This window comes from Danio rerio, chromosome 13, assembly GCF_052040795.2.
Source record: "Danio rerio strain M-AB ecotype USA chromosome 13, GRCz13ab, whole genome shotgun sequence".
Lineage (NCBI taxonomy): Eukaryota > Metazoa > Chordata > Actinopteri > Cypriniformes > Danionidae > Danio > Danio rerio.
The window spans coordinates 43,189,312-43,211,750 of NC_141033.1; the positions used below are offsets into that span (position 1 = coordinate 43,189,312).

The 22,439-nt window shown below is 34.4% G+C and overlaps 1 protein-coding gene and 1 long non-coding RNA gene across 16 annotated transcripts in view; both read left to right on the forward strand.

Annotated features, from left to right (window-relative positions):
• Positions 1–22,439, forward strand: part of hpse2 (heparanase 2) — a 205,074-nt gene that overhangs the window by 90,128 nt on the left and 92,507 nt on the right. For 11 of the 15 annotated variants that reach the window (XR_015506289.1, XR_015506286.1, XR_015506290.1 and 8 more), the window contains one exon: positions 15,008–15,181. Coding sequence is in view for 5 of the 15 variants with exons in the window: in XM_087279709.1 (XP_087135835.1) it covers positions 15,008–15,181 (174 nt within the window). In the remaining 10 variants the exon portion in view is untranslated. The remainder of the gene's footprint in view (positions 1–15,007; positions 15,182–22,439) is intronic. The other 4 variants (XM_087279715.1, XM_087279716.1, XM_087279713.1 and 1 more) reach the window with 1 other exon arrangement.
• On the forward strand, positions 279–3,605 carry LOC147834272 (uncharacterized). Its single transcript, XR_015506568.1, has 2 exons — positions 279–2,355; positions 2,446–3,605. It is a non-coding gene; the product is annotated as an uncharacterized LOC147834272 (long non-coding RNA).

Sequence of the window (22,439 nt, forward strand, 5' to 3'; positions counted from 1 at the left end):
CTCTGTTTTTGAGGTGATGTGCATAATTAATCCTTTTATATGTCTGACGTGGTCCAAACACAGTGAATTATGTTTGATCAAACGAGAGAATAGTGAAATATGAAAACAATGATCGATCCCTGTGGCTTGGATAGCACCTCTCATCAGTTGGAATACAATAACTTTTGCATAGATTATGGTCGAGACATTCCTCCTATGATTTTTCCTATGATTACAGACATGTGCAGGAAACACCTAAATTAATTACAGCACCCCTAGACCACACAGAACCTAAAAGGTACACTTTCAAATTTGAGTTTATAAAAAAAAAATACAAAAAGCGCCTCTGTTTTTTTTAGGTGTTTATCATAACACAGACAACATATACAGTTATTTTAAACACTTTCAATAGTGTTTTATGAAAATTCAAAGGGTTTTCTTTAAAATGATACCAAATGTTTGCATTTACACCTCTGCATGTGGGTTTGGGAAGCTTTTTAATTTAAGTAGGCAAACTCCAGGTGGAAATCCTAAAATAACAGCAGAGTTTAACTGGTTAAAATAATTAGTATTTTGAGTCTGCATTGTGTTCCTTAAATATGTATTTTAACACACCATCAAATGATTTATGTTCTAAACATGTCTGGCAACATGATTTTGGCAGATGAACCGTTGTTACAGTGAACAAAATGTAAAACTCGATTACACTTTTATTGTTTTGATGGCTTGAAAAACTCTTTTCGTCTTTCATCCTTTTCAAGTTCATAAGTACAAACTTCTCAGAAGGACTTGAAGGCATCAGAGAGAGAGAAAAAAGTCTCACTGTGAAAGATTCAAATTGGAAGACAAGATATTTACATTTTTTAGGTTTCGCCTTATGATTCTTATCGCAGGTCTGATTTCATGTCACAATAATGCATTTCAACAGTAACACTTGAAGGACATGTTTAGAAACTCTTGGTACACTCTCTTGGTCAACTTTGCCCCCACAAGTGGTTTTGGTTTGAATTTGGATCTTATATAAGACGTTTTAAAGCGGTTGATGTAATTTGGCACACACGCTCGTCTTTGAATTCATCAAATGCAGCTCCAATCAGTCGTGCGCCCAGGACTGTTGACACTAGCAGGAAATCAAAGTCCAGCGCGGCAGTCCTGCGCTGCCCCAACCATGTGCGGCAGCCTCACGGGGAAGATTAATTAGTGTACACAAACGTGTGTGGATGTTTATACACCAGAGTGTGTTCTGAGATGTTAACATATCAGTCAGCTCTTGCTCTCCTTCACTGCCAACCACATGGCCAGACACACACACACGCATGCACGCACAGACATGTACTGTATATACTCACGCATGCATGTATGGATGCGTAGCATGCTCACAAATACATTTTGCATTGCACGCTTGCATTTCTGATGCACAATACGGACTTAAAACAGATACATACTCTGTCAAGCTCGCCTTAGAGAATTAAAAACAGGTGTCTTCATAGTTTGCATTCTTCCCAAACACAAAAGTGGTTTGACCTGAGCGGTTTCGAGTGTGTATCGAGCCCTATCAAACCTGGTCCCAGTGTAATTCTGTATTTATAAACACAAGTGCACTCGGGTTTGTGTGACACATACCGCGTGCTACAGGCATAGCCGAGCTATTGAAACCATATTTTCACCCCTTTTCCTGGCATTTATTTTGCAGGGAAGCCTGTCGTACATCACGGGAACACTTTGATGGGGGTCTCTGAAACGCCTCAAAACTGATGTGCGCCAGTCTAAGTGTTGGAATAACAGCGAGCTTGTGTGGTTGAGAAATGGAACTGAAAGCGAGTTCAGAAGTCATTCATTATGATCTAACAGGGTATTACTTTGTTGTTTAACGGTTTAGTTACTTAGGGTCGGGTTGTAATGGTTTGAAAGTGTACGGCCTATAAAAGCGAGCATTTCAATGTGTTGTTTTCTTTTTTGAGAAATGAGCGTTGATGGAAGGTCGGTATAGTCTCCGTCCTTTTCAGAAACGAAGGATTTGTCCGGCATCCGTAGTCATTAGTCATAATTAGGCTTGGTTATTTTTCCACTGCAATTGAACGATTAAACTTGAAATTGCTTTAAAGAGAGAGCGGGGAATTAAAATGGGCTAAATCATAGCATTAACTTTCAATGACTAGAAAGCTCTCTCACAGTTTAACAGCGCATAGAGCTTAACATGCCACGTGAAACTTAATAATAATAATAGCTTATTTTACACAGTGTGAGGAAACATTAAGTGTTTTTAAGTGTTTTTTTTTTGTTTCACGAATTTGTTGTCATAGCTAACAGAGCAATATGAATATAGTAGGTGGTTAAATATTTTTTTTATTTTAGCTATGAGTTTGTTGATTAATTGTATATACATTTGTTACACACATACTGTATGTTAGCATTTATTGAAGCTGATCTTTAAAACCGTCATGTTAATTGGTTGAATTTGTGCAGAAAAACTCCATTACTCATGGTGATGTACAGAAAATACAGCCTGATCTCATGAGCAAATGTAAGTATTTTACGTTTTGTCAGTTTAGTGAATTTGTACGAGTTCAGTCGTACGAAAATGTACGTTTTTAAAAAGGAGGCATGGCACCCAAACCCACCCCTAACCCCAAACGTCATTGGGATTACTCATGATGATGTACAGAAAATACAGCCTGATCTCACGAGTAAACGTAAGAGTTTTCCTTTTTGTCAGCTTAGTGAATTCGTATGAATTCAGTTGGACGAAAATGTATGATTTAAAGAGGCGTAGCACCCAACCCAACCCCATCCCTAACCCCAACCATCACTGAGTGATGAGCAAATCGTACTAAATTGTACGTATTAGATTGTACGAAGTCATATGAATTAGCCAATAAATTAAAAAGTTATGAATTGTTATGAGATTGCGTTGGAAAATACCACCAATTAAAGTCATATTATGAAAAATACACCAGAAGCGAACATTTAGCTTTGCCCACTCACAAGGAGTATTTATGGTGGGTTCCAATGATGGTCTTCTGCACAATCCTCAAGTCAGAAGTCTTCTTCATAATTCTGAAACCTACTAGCCAGACTGAGACAATTTCAAGGCTTTGCATTAATTAGCGGGCTAGATTGAGACACGGACTACGTTTACATGGACATCAGTAATCGAATTATTTGCTTTAATCTAATTAAGAGAATAATAAGACTAAGGTGTTTACATGAGTATCTTTTTGAGTGTTAATTTCATGACCCTGTTTTACATGTTATAGCACATAATTCGATTAACGTCATCCTGCCACAGCCCTATCCTCATTTCCTCCGGAGTTTCATGCAATTTTAGGTGTTTAATTTTTAATTTGTGGACTTTAACTGCAGTTAGGCACTTTCACTTGCATTCACAAACATTTCCTACATGCCCTTCATGACAAACAATGTCTTGGATGCAATAATAAACTGCTGGAGGTGTTGTTTTAATGTAAGTTCATACTCCATGCTGAATAGAAGACAAAAAAAACCTCCGCATTTCACGATGCAGGTGTCTATGGTCTCCACTGACTGGGTAAGTGCAAAGAGTTTCAAACAGGTGTGAGTGTGTGTGGACTATCCTGTCGCAAAAAAAAAAAAAAAAAAAAAGATAATAGTTCGATTAAGGTGTTTACATGTCTGTATTGCACTTCAGTAATGCGACTAAAATCGGCTACGCCACACATCTTAATTAGTTTTTTCTTTAGTTCGATTATGACTTTAATCTGAATAAATTAATCAAAAATTGCTGTTTACATGGTCGACTCTTAATCAGAGTATTGTCTTAATCGCATTAAAGTGTAATTATTGGTGTCCGTGTAACCGTAGTCACTGAGAGTTTACAATGTTGAACTTTGTCATGATATTCTAATTTTGTGAAAAACTGGATTTTTAATCCATAATCATTAAAGATAAATCATTTTAGATTCTGTTTATTTGGATAGTTCCAAATCTCAAATCTCTCAAATTAGAGAGTATGATTTATTGAGATAAATTTGCATCGTATTTAACAGTTTGAGGTGGGTCAGTGGTTAGCACTGTCACCTCACAGCAAGAAGGTTCAGTCAGGCTGGGTCAGTTGATATTCTGTGTGGCGTTTGCATGGTCTCCCGGTGTTAGCGTGTGTTTCCTCCTGGGGACTACAGTTTCTCCCACACTCCAAAGACATGCGCTATAGGTGAATTTAATAAACTAAATTGGCCGTAGTGTAAGTATGCGAGTGTGTTTCGGTGTTTCCTAGCACTGGGTTGTGGCCGGAAGAGCATCCACTGCATCAAACATATGCTGTAACAGTTAGCAACCCCTGATAAATAAGGGACTAAACTGAAGGAAAATAAATGAATGAACAGTTTGAGTCTCTGCACTTATTTGTTAATTGAGGGTTTGCTTATAATCACCTTGTTTAAAACTTTGTTCTTTTGTGTTTTCCCTCAAAAATGTATTCATTTCTTTTAATCCAAAATATTTAATTTTATTGAATATTTTTTCAATTCACATAGTTAATGGTGAATTTCTTTTCATCGCTCTTTGGCCACACCTCACTTAAAAGCAGCTTCATCATATGCTTTGAAGTGTTCAGTTGTGTACAAGTGTACATTTCCTTTGTTTAAAATAACATGAGCCCACGTGACTTCTCCACTGTCTGTTTGATATGAACGCTGAAGAATGCATCCCGTGTAATTAATGTAATTGCATCCTATGTAAGGGGATTCTGTGAGAGGGGCTTGTGTGCAATTAGCATTGATTACATGGTGAGGAATGTGAACAGCATGTACATGTGGCGTATGATTATAAAAGCAATCTGGCCTTTTTAAAATTCATTTTAAGTTTTTTTTTGATTATTTCTTTTAATATGAGGAGCATACAGTTTATCTCAAAATGCACCGAGGCACTCAAACATCTCATTATCAAATAAAATAGATGCTTTTACATTTAAGGTCTCAGACTTTTGGATGTTGCTGGGCTTTCTACAATGTTTACACTTTTAGAAATAAGATAATTTGCTTAAAAAATATAATTTGCTTCACTTTTTCCTGTCTTTAAGGAAAGAGCCTTAAAGTCATGCATTTAGAGATGTTTTCCTGGTATGGAAGTGCTTTTGATCTGTTTTTTGGGAGTTTGGGTGTGCATGTCCTGATAGTTGCTGTAGGTAATCACGTGTCATAAATGGAAATAAGCTGGCTCAGAAATGAGCCGTAGCGCTCTGATGCAGTTCAGCTTGTTATGGGAGTCTTATGTCTGTGATCAGATAGCTACCCTGACAATATCCAGACCCCTTTCTGTTTCCATTACATTGCGAGAGGGGGGATCCGGCACTTTAGCTCTACCCATTGGGTTCAGCAGTTGCTGAACTTGCTACAAAAGTTCAAACAGTCGACTCCAAAAGAGTTCAAAGGCACCAATTTTTTAAATACATCCATGCCTTCATACTCATAGTTGCACTACATTAGCCAAAGTTATCGAAGAGCTCCATGGCAGGATTTTGAAACTTAGGCCCGTTTTATGCTGCACACAAAGGCAGTGTATGTGGTGATTATTTATTTTGGCACCCATGTTAACAAACTGCAGATTTCTCTCAGTCTAAGTTGGTGCACAGAGTAGGTCTGACATCTTTGATGCTGATGAAGTGCGTTATTCGCAGCATTCATGAAAATCAACACGAAGTTAAGAGTAAAATGGACCTTTCTAGACATCTTTTTGGATGCACTACTTTATTAGAGGGGTCCATGTTGAGGAGTAATACACATAGACAGTGATTCACAATCAGAACAGTTCCTGTCCATGAATAACACCTACAGTATGTCACTAGAATTGTTTGGGAAACTTTAGAATTGCATAAATGGGATAAAATTCTTTGGCCAAGCAAACATTTAAATGTTAAACTTTCATACAAACACTACCGTTTCTTAGAATAAAAGAGCATCATTCATTCATTTTCTTTTCGGCTTAGTACCTTTATTAATATAGGGTCACCACAGCAGAATGAACCACCAACTTACCCATCACCGGGAAACAGAATAATAGAGTATTAAATAAAAAAAGACTCCTATTTTTCGATTACATTTTGTTTGTTTAACTAATAACCAATAAATGCAGTAGCTATATATATATATATATATATATATATATATATATATATATATATATATATATATATATATATATATATATATATATATATATATAATAAAAAAGACTCCTATTTTTCGATTACATTTTGTTTGCTTAACTAATAACCAAAAAATATTTATATTGTGATTCAAAACATGAAACTCTATCAGTGGGATTGAGAGATCAGCTCTGTGTCATTGAAATAGATAAAAAAATATGTAAATATCCCATAAGATCGCTGGTTTGCACCTACAATAACCATGAACTACAAATCCGCCTTCTTCTGGACTACATATGCATACATGCACTTCTCCCAGACACTCACACCTGCTCACTCATCTAGCTTGATTACATTCGCACACCTGAGGACTTTCATAGACTGATTAACACACACTATTTAAGCCACACATTCACCCCTTCAGTTTGACGAGTCTTGTTAGCTGTACCAGTAACATTACAACGCGTTTATCCTTGTCTTGTTTATCCGTGCTTGGACCCTAGCCTTGTGTTTCCTGTTATCCTGTTTAGCAGCCTGCCTTATGACCTATTGCCTGTACCTTGATTACGACTCTAGATTTGCCCGCACATACCTGTTCATACCTGATTTGACTATTGCTGTTGTTGGTTATACCAATTATTGGTGTTACTCCCCGTCGTTATATATATATATATAAAATAAAAAAGACTCCTATTTTTCGATTACATTTTGTTTGCTTAACTAATAAACAAAAAATATTTTTATTGTGATTCAAAACATGAAAGTCTATCAGTGGGATTGAGAGATCAGCTCTGTGTCATTGAAATAGATAAAAAAATATGTAAGTATGTTACCGATTTACTCCTATATAAGTCAAACAGATAAATCTGATTCAAAAATACTATAAGCTAATGTGAGAGAAACTTCAGCATTGGCTAATACTAACAACTTTATTTCCTACTCCTTCCAAGATGGTTTTTTTATGTTTGTCATTTCTTAGTTTTCTTCCAGTAAAATTGTACAAGTATTAAATAAATAAAAAAGAAGTTGAGAGAGAGAGAGAGAGAGAGAGAGACAAAAAAGTGGAGGAGAATGAAAGAAAGGGCAGATGTCTCTGGAAATACTTGAGATGTGTGTTGTTGCTCGTCTGTCCAGAGCTCTGGGGAGCGTTTGGCTCAGGATGCCGCTTACACACTAATTACCTTATTACTGTAGCTCAGCAATATGGAACTGATCAGACTAGCTGCTCTTAGGAACAACTAGTTGTTATATCAGTGAGATTTACTCCTTTCAGAACAATGCAAACAGTAGTAACTGTGTCTGAAAGAAATGTTTTATCTATCTATCTATCTATCTATCTATCTATCTATCTATCTATCTATCTATCTATCTATCTATCTATCTATCTATCTATCTATCTATCTATCGTCAGTCTGTCAGTCTGTCTGTCTGTCTGTCTGTCTGTCTGTCTGTCTGTCTGTCTGTCTGTCTGTCTGTCTGTCTGTCTGTCTGAGAGATTTTTTTTGATTGTTTATTTTTAAAACTATTTTGATTGGTAGTGAAAAAACATAGTCTGAAATAAGTCTCTGACTGTTAACTTATTTACATTTTTACTTTTTCTGGCAGAACTGCACCCATGCTTTGTATTTACAATTTAAAGCCCTCCTGTGAAATAATAATTCTTTAAAATTATTTCCTAAGCAGTTGAGATTTTTTTTCTACACATTTTAAACATAATAGTCATAACAACGAATTTCTTCAGTCTTTGTCATGATGGTCATAATATTTGATTTGTTATTCAGATTAAAATTTTTTTTTTTTATTGGTTTGCCACTAATTTCATAACCCTGATGTCAATGTTCAAAACTCTAGAAACAAAGCTCAAAACAGTCACTACTTTTAATGTAGGCTCTCCAGTGTTCAAAACGTTGCATGCTTCATTTATTTAGACAAGCCCTGCATTTGCAGGATCATTGGTTCACAAGTATAGAGGTAATAGTAGACAGTGGAATCACTGAACTAGCTTCATTCAATCATAATGCTGATTTACTGTAAATAAAATCAAATAAATAAATAACAAATAAAAAAACAGAATAATAAAGTTAACAAAACTGTTTCGCACTGCAGGCCCCCCTATCGACCTGCTGTCGATAGGAACATAGCTGACCTATGTCATGATATAAGGCAACACCCAAATTACATTTGGGAGTGAGGGCAATACAATATACGGTTTGGACAGTATAAAATGAAAGACCTATGTAATGTCCTATGTAAAACAAAAGTGTGTGTGTGTGAGTATGAGTGTTTATATACAGCCATATATTGGCACCTATATAAATTACAGGTGAAAAATTTGTAGGTAAAATCTATAAACATAAAAGGTAATATATTTATCTGACATAAATGTACATAATTGTAATTCTAAAGGTTAAAAAAGGCATTTTTGCTATATTTTGACATCTATGACATATTTTATATGTGTGAATTCCATGTGAATTAATATGCCACATATGTCATTTGCATATATTTCCATATATCACATTTCTATTCGGGATCTGTGTTTCCATCAGTCTGGTCCTGTGGATTTGGCCACATTTTAGTAGTTTGAAATAATGGATGAGAAGAGAAATAGGCTGTAAAATAACAGAAAATGTACTGGCAGTTTGTTACAAAGTTTCTGTACACAAACCCAGAGAAAATATCTCTGTAAACTATTAAAAATGTAAAAAAAAAAAAAAAGTCTCTTTTGCCAGCTTTTCAAGATTAAAAGTTGTTGGAAGAAAGATCAAGGAATTATTCGCTCAAAGAGTTATTTTTGCAGCTTGTTCAAGCTACTTATTTGAAAGAGCTGAAACAACACAATTGTGGAATTTTTTGAGGGAAAACTTTTATGGTCAGTTCACTTAGTAATAATAATAATAATTAATAATAATAATTTTAATAATAATAAAGACGTTATTTATTACATTAAATTAATCAATTTGTTTTGGGACAATAAATTATGTGGAACCTTGATTTTTTACAGCACATAATGCAATTCAAAAGCATAAATTAAACGACGAATAAAATGATAAATAAAAACTTGTATCACAAAATACGGAAAACTGCCAATTTAAGGATTTTTTAGTTTGGACATGCATTTATAAACAATTACTAACAAACTAATTAAAAAGTTGTTAGAAGAAAGATAAAGGTCCCATAATGCAATTCAAAAGCATAAATAAACGATAAAAAATAAATAAAATAAAAACATGAATCATAAAATATGGAAAACTGCTAATTTAAGGATATTTTTTACAGTTTAGACATGCATTTACAAACAATTAAAACATTTAAGAGTTGCAGAAGGATCAAGGTCCCATAATGCAAATCAAAAACATAAATAAACCAGGAAAAATAAAAATAAAAGCATGAATCATAAAACACAGATTTGCTAATTTACAGATTTGTTTATTTACAGTTTGGACATGCGCTTACAAATAGTTAAAGCACATTTAAAAGTTGTTGGAAGAAAGATCAAAATCCCATAATGCAATTTAAAAGCATAAGTAAATAAGTAAAAAATACAAATAAAAACATGAATCTCAAAAAAAAAAAAAACTGAAAACTGCTCATTTACAGATTTGTTTATTTACAGTTTGGACATGCATTTACAGAATAAAGCACATGTATCATGACATTTGAGCTGGGTCTGGCAAATGGAGAACGGTGGGTTACCTGAGGAACAAACCCACATCTGGATCTGTTTCCTCCTCTGCTTTCCATCCACCTGTCTTTGATATACTGCGCCGTTTTAATCACCTTGCAGTGCTGAAGGCTGCACAACAAGCAGAACTCCCACAATACTCCACATACATGGCAAGGTGGTCCAGCGTTTTGAGCAAAAAAAAAGAAAAACTTTTTACCAAAAAAATGAGCCATGCTTACTGTATAAAAGCCTTCTTTTAACTGCAGTAAACAAGTCCATATAACCACATTTGTTTGATGCCCGCTAAATACGAGTGATAAAAGGTCCGTCATTGGTGTTTGACTGCTTGTTTGAATTAAAGATAATCTTGACCTCATTATGGTAATATTTTAACGAGTCTGTAATTGGAACATTTCCCTGCTGATTTAAAAGAGCGCTTTTTATAGTTCGGTACCCAGGGAAGCTGCGTGTTGGATCTTTTTTACGAGGCTTTGCACGTCCGTCTATGTGATTAGAATAATTACGAGCTCTTTTCTTTTTTTTTTTTTTAAGGAAACACCACTTTGGCCGTTAGTAGTGATGTTTCAAATTGGGATGAAAGCTATAAAGATGACTGCACAATTAAACTCAAGCTTAGCAGTCACGCCATAGTGCTTTTTCGGCCTGTCAGTTTGTTCTCGTTATTCTGTTTTGCTTTTCGCGGGACGATTTATCTAGCCATAAATGCTGATGAGAGAAACGTATGCCCATGTTGCAGTCAAAATAAATTTAAAGAACGAATGTGATGCCTGAACAGATCTAATGTGTGTGTGTGTGTGTGTGTTTTCATAAAGAAATGCCAAGACTAACCTATGATGATAGCTGCTTGTATTCATGCCCAGACAGAATCTTCATGTCTTTTTATGCATGTTTTCTGATTTTGGTTGGAAATCTGTGAAAAGATTTAAACTGTAGTAAAATATGCTTGATTTAATTGATACTATATTCAAAAAATTGGCTAAAATAAGCTAGCATGATTTAATAAACATACTGTTGATGTCAAAATATTAGCCTTCCTATGTTTTTTCTTTTTTTGAATGTATCCCAAATGATGTTTAACAGAGCAAGACATTTTTTCACAGTATTTTCAATAATATTTTTTTTTGGAGAAAGTCTTAATTGTTTTATTTCGGCTACACACAAAAAAAAAAAGTTTAAAATAAAAAAAAAAACTATTTTAAGGTCAATATTACAAGGCCTCTTCAAGGTGCAGTATGTAAGTTTAACACCCAGTGGTTTAACTAGGTATTGCACACCTGGTTCAAAACACAGACAAGTGCAAGTGACTTCAACAATAGTGTGCCTGACTATCAAGCCTAACGACTAATTTAAGTTGTGTTCTAAATGAATGCAACAGCATGCGATCCCAGGAATATTTTCCATATTAAAATAAGTTTTTCTCCTAACCAATACCTCGAATTGATATATTAGAAACAGCTTCTATTTCTTGTAGCTGTACAACAGGATAAACTGACAACGATCACCTCATGTGCTTTATTCAGTGTTAAATGCTAACAAAGTGAGTTTAATGTGCTTTCACATCTGTTAATTGATTCATTTGTTCCGAAACAGGGATTAAAATTGTTACAATGTTGCTCTTTGTTCTTAGTGCAGTTCGCTTTCACACGGCAAAGTTTCTAAATGGACCAAAATAGCTAAAACAAGTCACATGTGAGTTAACTCTCCCTACATTGGTCATGGTTTATCTTGTCTCGCTCAGCTGTCATACGTCCTTATTTAGTTTATGGCAATGAGACATTATTAGCGAAAAGGTGTGCTTTCATTCTGAATGGTGACGCCCACAGGCATCCTCACCAGATATAAATCAGAGGTAAGACTCCCTCATACAGAGTTCTTTGCTAGACTGCAAAGTTCCTAACGGATAAACAGCTCTCATTATTAGTTCAGCAAGCTTTCACTTTCGTATTTAACATGAAACACACATTTACCGGTAGGAATGACATCCCGCCCTACTCATAATTCTTTCTTCATATAGCCAAATATGCCTGTTACAGTACATATCCATAATACCCTGTGATAGAGCCAGGCTCGGATCGTTTTGCTTTCTCACAACAATCGATCCGCTCCAGAGTTCGTTTCAATCGAGCCTAGACCACCTCATTCAGGCGATCTCATACCGATTGATTTGCCGGGGATCCAAGCGCGATTGCTGGTTTCACATATGCCAAACAAACCGCACTAACTGGGCAAATGAGATGGGTTCCAAAACAAAAGTCTAGGTGTAAAAGCACCCTAAACGCCATTTTACATGACATTTATTGCCATATACTGTAAGCAGCAGCACATAGTAGAAAAAGTTTAAACTTAAACTGTAGACTCGGTGCAAACCGACACATATCAGTGATTCAGAATCTACAATTAATCATGTTAAAGAGGTTTAATATGTGCTACATTTTTTAGATCAGAATTGAAATTCTTAAAACTATCTGTTCTATCTTCACATCATTGTGTCAGTTGTGCACATCAGAAAAGCAGTTTCTCTTTCCTGGTTACAATGTAACCTGCTCAGCTAATGTTTATGTTTGAAATAATTAAATTATTTGCTAATCAATAACCTCACATGGAACTCTGAATCTGCGTCTCATTTCGGAGTCTGTTTTTGACTACCAGAAATCGCATTTCAGTCCCAGATGCATGCTTTGAGAGCCTTCCTGACTGAATAAATGAAAAATTCGTTGTTTTTCATGAAGGCAACCCAGATTGTTTAAATATAACTGGCTAAAGTGGCATTGGGCGACTTAATTGACCACAACAAAGACAGACGTTCTGGCACACACAGTTTCAAAGCAGAATATTTGACTTTAGCATTGTTTTTTAGATAAACAAGAATGTTCACGTAGCATGTTTCTTAAATATCTGCTTACATTATGATCTTTATATGTTTTATAAGAGTGAAAAACTTACATGCAGCACATTCAAGCATTTGTCTTCATATTGTCTACAGAACAAACCATTGTTACAAAGCCTTTTAATGTCACTTTAAGCTGAATAGTATCTTAAAATATCTAGTCAAATATTATTTACATTCATCATGGCAAAGATAAAATAAATCAGTTATTAGAAATGAGTTATTAAAACTATTATGTTTAGAAATGTGTTGAAAAAATCTTGGCCACATGGTGGCGCAGTAGATAGTGCTGTCACATCACAGCTAGAAGGTTGCTGGTTCGAGCCTCGGCTGGGTCAGTTGGTGGTTCCGTGTGTACTTTGCCACCGTTCGCGTTGGTTTCCTACGGGTGCTCCGGTTTCCCCCACAGTCCTAAGACATGCGGTACAGGTAAATTGGTTAAGCTAAATTAGTCGTAGTGTGGATGAGTGTGTATGGGTGTTTCCCAGAGATAGGTTGCAGCTGGAAGGGCATCCGCTGTGTAAAACATATGTTGGATAAGTTGACGGTTAATATTCCAGATTAATAAAGGAACTAAGCTGAAAAGAAAATGAATGAATGAATGAAAAAATCTCTCCATTAAACAGAAATCAGGGAAAGATATACATGGGGGCTAATAATTTAGGAGGGCTAGTAATTCTGAATTTAAATGTATATAGTGTGCAAGGGCTTTGAAATTGTTTGAAAGTCTTCCTAAAATGAAGTACAGAGTTAATTTGGCATGTGAATTCTTGATTATTGTGGCTAACTGAAAACAATGGAGGATCCACATGCTTATAAATGTCCCTTTGCGGAGAATCTCTCATCACTGACATGATGGGGCTCCCCGTGCGCCTCTCTTGGTTTCATCTGCTTCCCTTTAAGCACAGGAAATGAAGTCAAAGGGTAGCGAAATATTTGTGTTTATTTTTGCTGCTCTTAACAGATAGAGTTTCCAAACATTCACCAACGGCTGTCTATTAGCATAGTCTGAATTATCATGTCTGTCTGTCTGTCTGGCAGATGTAAAACATGGACACTGACTTTGATGCTTTCTGTTTTGTATTTTTCTTAAAGTGCTCTGTTTGAATGTTGTTGTTGTTTTAATGGTCTGTTATCAAAGTTTTCTCAAATTTATTCTGTCATGGGTTTTCCTGTAACAAAGTATTTTCTAAAATAATTTTTGTAAACATAATAAACAAACAAACAAACAAACAAAAATTAATTAATGAATTAATGTTTGTTATAAATAAATAAATGTAGTGTGTTTCCAAACATTATTACATTTTGTAATAATATTTGGAGGGAACATTATTATTATTTTTTTAATATATATCATATATGATATTTTTATATTATTATTATTATTATTATTATTATTATTATTATTATTATTATTATTATTATGTATTGTTAATAATAACAGTAATAATAAAACTAATGATAATAATAATAATCACTATTTGTATTACTATTATTATTTTATATTATATATTTTCATATTATTATTATATATTTTTATATTATTATTATTATTGTTATATATTGTTAATAATAACACTAATAATAAAACAATAATGATAATAATAATCATAATTTCTATTCACATTACTATTATGATTATGATTATGATTATTATTAATTTATATTATACTAATTATTATTATTAATATTTTATTTAATAAATGTATTACTATTCTTTATGTATTCTTATATATATATATATATATATATATATATATATATATATATATATATATATATATATATATATATATATATATATATATATATATATATAATATTATTAATATTTTATTTTCTTTATTTATTATTATTCTTTATTAATTATTATTGTTAATAATAGTATTTTTATTTAATGTTTATAACAGTTATTATTATTAATATTATTATCATTATTAATATTATTATTTTCACATTTAAAAAAGATGCAAAATTTTAATGTTTATCAAATTTTTATACAACCTTAATAATATATATATATATATATATATATATATATATATATATATATATATATATATATATATATATATATATATATATATATATATATTTTTTTTTTTTATATATATATATATATATATATATATGAAATCATTACTAATTGCTGTTTTAGGTTTGTTTTAGACTCCTGCCATACTAATAGAATATAAATAATAAAAATAATAGTTGAAATGCATTTAATTATTGTAAAGACCTTTTAACATTTTTAAAAACTTAAATGTAAATGGACACTGTGCAAAAAAAAAATGAAGTATCAATGTTACAGCTGTGTTTGGCTTTTTCCCAGCCAGGTCTTTAGACAAACTCTACAACTTTGCCGACTGCGCAGGACTGCACCTGATCTTCGGCCTGAATGCCTTGCACAGAAACCCAGACAACTCGTGGAATGCAACCAGTGCTCTGAGTCTGCTCAAATACAGCGCCGGCAAAAAATACAACATCTCCTGGGAGCTTGGCAATGGTGAGTCCTGACTGAAATGATCCTTTCAGCTTTCATGCATCTACCAAAGATAAAAGAAAACAGCCATTAATTTATTTGCATGCACTAAGAAACATGACATGTTGTCCCATCACAAACTGATTATGTCTAACCCAGCATTTTTAACAGCGTGTGAATGTGTAAACTAATAGTTGCAAAGTGGATTTTTTTCAGAAACTGAAGATGTGGTAGTCTTTTCTTTCCAGTTAGGACATTTATCTGATTAAAACAGCTTCAATATGATATACTACAACAACTTAATTTTGTCCGTTGGTTGGATTACTGGATGGTTGTGGTTTGCTATTGGTGAATCCCATGGTTTACAATGCCCTTGTAAACACATTATTAGAGGGGAGCTGTTGTTAAAGAGGGAGAGGTAGTTATTTTGATTAACCCTTAAATTTCTAAATGTTTCAATGTTGCATACACGGTAATTTTGTGATGCTTTCCATTCATTTACAGTTATGAATTTCATAATAGGATTCGATTTTAGATGTTGAAAATTTAACTCTGCTGTGCAATATGAATATATATACAGTTGAAGTCAGAACTATTAGCCCGCCTTTGAATTTTTTTTCTTTTTTTAAATATTTCCTAAATTGTGTTTAACAGAGCAAGAAAACTTTCACCGTAGGTCTGATAATATTTTTTCTTCCGGAGAAAGTCTTATTTGTTTTATATTTGCTAGATTAAAAACAGTTATTAATTTTTTAAACACCATTTTAAGGACAATATTATTAGCCCATTTAACTATCTACAGAACAAACCATCGTTATACATTAACTTGACTGATTACCCTAATCTGCCAATTAACCTAATTAACCAAATTAAGCCTTTAAATGTCACTTTAAGCTGTGTAGAAGTGTCTTGAAAAATATCTAGTCAAATATTATTTACTGTCATCATGGCAAAAATAAAATAAATCATTGATTAGAGATGAGTTATTAAAACTTTTATGTTTAGAAATGTGTTGAAAAAATATGCTCTCCGTTAAACAGAAATTGGGGAAAAAATAAACAGGGAGTCTAATAATTCAGGGGGGGGCTAATAATTCTGACTTCAACTATATATATATATATATATATATATATATATATATATATATATATATATATATATATTTATATATATATATATATATATATATATATATATATATATATATATATATATATATATATATATATATATATATATATAACAAACACACACACACAGTTAAAGTCAGATTATTATACAAACTTTCACACATTCACACACACACACTCATACACCACTGACAGTTTAGTTTATTCAGTTCACCTATAGTGGATGTCTTTGGACTGTAGGGGAAACCGGAGGACCCGGAGGAAACCTACACCAACACAGGGAGAACATGCAAACTCCACACAAAAATGTTAGCTGGCCCAGCCCATACTTAAACCAGCGACCTTCTTGCTTTTTCAGTCGACAATGCTAACCTCTGAGCCACGTGCTATCATTATTGGGATATGAGATGACTTATATCGTGATATGAGATTTTTGTTATATCCAGACAATAAAATAAAAAGTGCTGTCTGTTTGTTATTGGGTGTTTGAACTGTAATTTACAACACCTATCCAAAAAATATATCAGTTAAAAATGTCAATAAAAGTAAATTTTCTGAACTTTTCAACATCAGTTGTTGGAGGAAAGATCAAGGTCCCATAAAGCAAATCAAAAGCATAAATTAAAGAAGAAAAAAAGAATCACAAAAGGAAACTTAAATCACATAAATAAATAATTGGATGGATGAAAGGGTGGACGGACGAATGGATGGATGGATAGGTGGGTGGATGAAAGGAAGGAAGAAAGGGAGGAAGGAAGGAATAAAGTCTTTAGTCACCCGGACCTATATATCTGGCTTAAATAGATCACAGACTGCTTAAATTGCATAATGTTCTCCTGATATTTTAATATCAATTTCGTAAACATAAAATAAAGCATATTTCATTGCCTTATGGAACTTTGAAGTGTTCAGTTCAACATAGAAGGGCTCAATTTGAGATCACCCAATATTACACTATTACAGTACACGCATGGTGCCAGTATATTCATTCATTCATTTTCTTGTCGACTTAGTCCCTTTATTAATCTGGGGTCGCCACAGCGGAATGAATCCAGCACGTTTTTACGCAGCAGATGCCCTTCTAGCTGCAACCCATCTCTGGGAAACATCCACACACACTCATTCACACACACACACTCAAACACTACGGACAATTTAGCCTATTCCATTCACCTGTACTGCATGTCTTTGGACTGTGGGGGAAACCGGAGCGCCCGGAGGAAACCCACGCGAATGCAGGGAGAACATGCAAACTCCACACAGAAATGCCAACTGAGCCGAGGCTCGAACCAGCGACCTTCTTGCTGTGAGGCGACAGCACTACCTACTGCGCAACTACGTCGCCAGTGCCAGTATATACATTTTACAAATTAAATTAGAAAACAATCATTCCTTTACAGTTGATTTATCTTTTCTTGTTATATTGTTCTATATTATTTTTTTAGTAATGCTAGTAGGATGATGTCTAGCTTAAAAAATAATAAAGGCACAGGTTAGTGAATAGCTGGACACCTGCTTTTAAGAATTAAAGATTATGAAGATTAAGAAATATAAATGTGAAAATGATAAACTGATGCCACACAGCAATACATTGCATCACATTAAATTTCTCATTAGTATTTAGAAAACAATATGGACAAAACCAGACCAAGAAACATAAAAAAGATGCGATTAATTGGTGAAATCAAATCACATTGCAAACAAAATACTGTATGAAACACTATAAAGCTTTGTTTTTTGGATTTACCCAAAATTTGAAGGAAAAATGTTAAATTTGAGGAAGACCCATAAATTCATGGCTACATTTCTGGTGTCTTCTCATTGACTGCTTCCACTTGAGCCACTTAAAGCGTTTGATGTACGATCGCCCACAGGCTTTAAAAAGCGTCAGCTGGAAAAGATGAGAATTTTTACCCAGCATGTTGTTTTTCAGCATGGTTTATCAAAGCAGTATGTACCGGCACAGTCTGGAAAAACTACTACTCACATGGCCAATTCAAGAAGCTCCGGTCATTATTGCATCATTCCACCTCTTCATATAAAATTAATCCCATTCAGACAGAGAGACCAGTTCACAAAGCAGAATCCAATAGGACACCTGGTGATTTTGTAATCTGCTCTAAGCACTTATTCATCTATTGTCCTGTGCCAGACATGCTGCAAATTGCCCCATTCATGTTGTCCTTGTATCAAATGTCTCTCTATAAACATTAACAGAGTGTAAAACCTTTGCCTTGAATAAATTATTATCTTTTATGGAATTACATTGAACATAAGCTGTTATTGACAACATGTGCAGCCTGCACACTTCCAAATCCAGTGCTAAACCTATAAAAATACCAGAGACCGCTTTGAGAATGTACACAGACCATATATTGTCATAATCGTTTGTTTATTGGCCACACATTGCATGTGTCAAAACGTTACTAGCTGTTTCCATAGAAAAACTGCAGGCGTACAGATTGCTTCTATTGCTTTGAGGCTTTCATACAAGACTTAAGAAAGCTCAGAGAAATCTGTCATGAAATGAACGGATGAATGATATCATCATTTAATATCTGTCACATGTTATCAGAGTAGAAGTAGTTCTCATGGCAGAATCTTTACATTTAAAGGGACCCTTTTTTTTTACGTAAGCAAATTTAACAACTCGAATTAAATAACTGAGTTTTACCAGTTTTGAATCCATTTAGCTGATCTCTAAAGCATTTCAGCCGAGCTTAGCATAGATAATTGAATCTGATCAGACCGTTAGCATCTCACTCAAAAATGACCAGTGTTTCCATCATTTTTTTTATTTAATGCTTGACTCTTGTGTAGTTATATTGTTTATTAAGACAAAAAGTTGACTTTCTAGGCCAATATAACTAGGAACTTTTTGAATTTGAATTTGCTACACGACATTTAGAGAATTACATTATATATAGTATGGTTTGAGTAGTACGAATGAAATTCAGATGGTCTATTCTTTTGCCATTATTACATGACTTACACTCACCGGCCACTTTATTAGGTACACCTGTCCAACTGCTCATTAACGCAAATTTCTAATCATTCAATCACATGGCAGCTTCCCAATGCATTTAGGCATGTAGACATGGTCAAGATGATCTGCTGCAGTTTAAACAGCATCAGGATAGGGAAGAAAGGTGATTTAATGACTTTGAATGTGGCATGGTTGTTGGTGCCACACAGGCTGGTCTGAGTATTTCAGAAAGATTTTTCACACACAGTTGTCTCTAGGGTTTACAGAGAATGGTCCGAAAAAGAGAAAATATCCAGTGATCTAGTTGTGTGGGTGCAAATGCCTTGTTGATGCCAGAGGTCAGAGGAGAATGGCCAGACTGGTTCGAGGTGATAGAAAGGCAACAGTAACTCAAATTACTTGTTACATCCGAAGTCTGCAGAAGAGCATCTCTGAACACACAGCACATAGAACATTGAGTCAGATGAGCTATAGCAAGTGAAGACCACACCAGGTGCCACTCCTGTTAGCTAAGAACAGGAAACTGAGGCTACAATTCACACAGGCTCACCAAAATTGGACAATAGAAGATTGGAATAACATTGCCTGGTCTGATGAGTCTCGATTTCTGTTGCTACATTCGGAGTTTAGGGTCAGAATTTGGCATCAACAACATGAAAGCATGGATTCGTCCTGCCTTGTATCAATGGTTCCGGCTGGTGGTGGTGGTATAATGCTGTTTTGATATTTTCTTGGCACACTTTGGGCCCATCAGCACCAATTGAGCATCGTGTCAACACCACAGCCGTCCTGAGTATTGATGCTGACCATATCTATCCCTTTATGACCACAGTTTACCCATTTTCTTATGACTACTTCCAGCAGTATAACATGCCATGTCATAAAGCGGAAATCATCTCAGACTGGTTTCTTGAACATGACAAATGAGTTCACTGTACTCAATGGCCTCCAAAGTCACCAGAGCTCAATCCAATAGAGCACCTTTGGGATGTGAAGGAATGGGAGATTCACATCATCCATGTGCAGCCTACAAATCTGCAGCAACTGTGTGATGCTACCATGTCAATATGGACCAAAATCTCTGAGGAATATTTCAGTACCTTGTTGAATCTATGCCACGAAGGATTAGACAGTTCTGAAAGCAAAAGAGGTTTCAACCTGTTACTAATTAGGTGTACCTAATAAAGTGGCCAGGAGATCCTCACAGTAGATCATCTCAGTAGATTAGCAGTTTCTGAAATACTCAGACCAGCCCATCTAGCACCAACAACCACGTTCAAAGTCACTTAAATCACCTTTCTTCTCCATTCTGATGCTCGGTTTCTTCGTCTTAACCATGTCTACATGCCTAAATGCATTGAGTTGCTGCCATGTGATTGGGTGATAAGTAATTTGCGTTATCAAGCAGTTGGCCAGGTGTTCCTAATAAAGTGGCCAGTGAGTGTATATGAATATACTGGACTTATTAATAAACTTCTTGACTATTATGCCAGAATAAGAGGATAGTTCCTGGCCATATTGGCCTAGAAAAAAGCAGTTATTAATTTTTAGTTGGTATTAGTGCGTGATGTAACTTGGTAACCGTGTTCAAGGTATATGGAAAAGTCGAGGTTTTAAAACCATCAAAATTTTCTACTATACCGTTCGTAAGATATGAGTACGATTTTTTTAATCAACTTTTTGTTGTTTTTTAGGACAGCAGTATATCCAAAGCCATCAAAAGATGCCATTTTAAATTGTAAAAATAATCAGTGTTTTTGAAACAAGTGAAGACAGCAGAAGTCAATGATTCATTTGAATTATTTAGCCTGACATGTTTACTATAACAAACTATTTTAAATGTTTTTCAAATTAAAATATATTGTGTACAAAGGGGGAAAAGTTTTTTTTTTTTTTTTTATCCAGACATTTAAAAAGAATATATTTTAGAGCAGTAATCACAATACCGTGATACCATGAAACAGTGATATTTATATCCAAGGTAATCATACCGTCAGAATCTTATACCAGCCCATGCCCAGATGTTACTATAGAAAAGCTATAAAGCTTTTTATAGGAAAATTAAGGAAACTTTTTGGTCATTTTTGAGCGAGATGCTAATGGTCTAATCTGGTTCAGTTATGTATGCTAAGCTAAGTTAAAAGTGTTCCCACCTGACCCGGAGATCAGCTGAATGGATTAAAACATGATAATACTCGAATGTTTAATTCCAGGAGAGCCTATTTAATTAACCAAAAAAATGGAGTGTTCCTTTAACAAACTCTAATAAAAGCTTGTTATCACTGGAACAGCCATTTGCATGTTTGTCTTTCTGACTTCAACTGTAACAATAACCACGTCTGAAGAAAAGATGTAAGGGATAACTGGCAAAATCAGATTTCGCAGAGCTGTTAATTCAAAAGCAAACACTTTCAAGCGAACAAAGAGTCCAAATGAAACAAAGGGAAATATTTCTTTAGCTGCGGGTGGACATTTATGGAGTGGGTCATGCCAGCGTGACACAAAGCTTTCAGAGTGATGCACGGGCACTGTGATGATTCATTTAATGAACATGTGCTTTTCCTAAATGATAAAATCAGATTAATATTTTAATGGATAATAATAATGTCTCATATTTTCCACTGGCCTCCGCCTGCCCCGGTACTGTATTGACACTACTGATGTTTCTCTCCCACACACAAACACACACTCACTCAGGCTCTGATGTTTATAAAATTCGCCACTTGACTTCTGTAACGTCCCCGCTGTGATTTCAAGTGTGCACCTCCCAAAGTGTTGCCTTGTTTAAATTGTTTACGAAGCACTGACCGCAATATAGGTCGTAATTCAAGTTTGCATATTCGCTGGCGATTGACTGTCAGCTTGCTTCAGAAGTCTTAAAGGGATAGATCACTTGAAATGCACATATTCCTACAGCTGTTATTGATCCTAATTTTACAGTGTGAACGCTTATAGAATATGCTTTATTTTAGATTTATACATGAACTCAAAGCTGAATAAATAAGCTTTCCATTAATGTATGGATGAAAATCTGGATTCTGGTGGTTTAAATAAATTAAAATATAAGAAAATTGTCTAAATACATTTCTTTAAATTGCCTGCACAATTAATCGATTTTAAAACTAAATTGCGATTTGAAAAAGTGTGATTTTTTTTTGCATGCTGA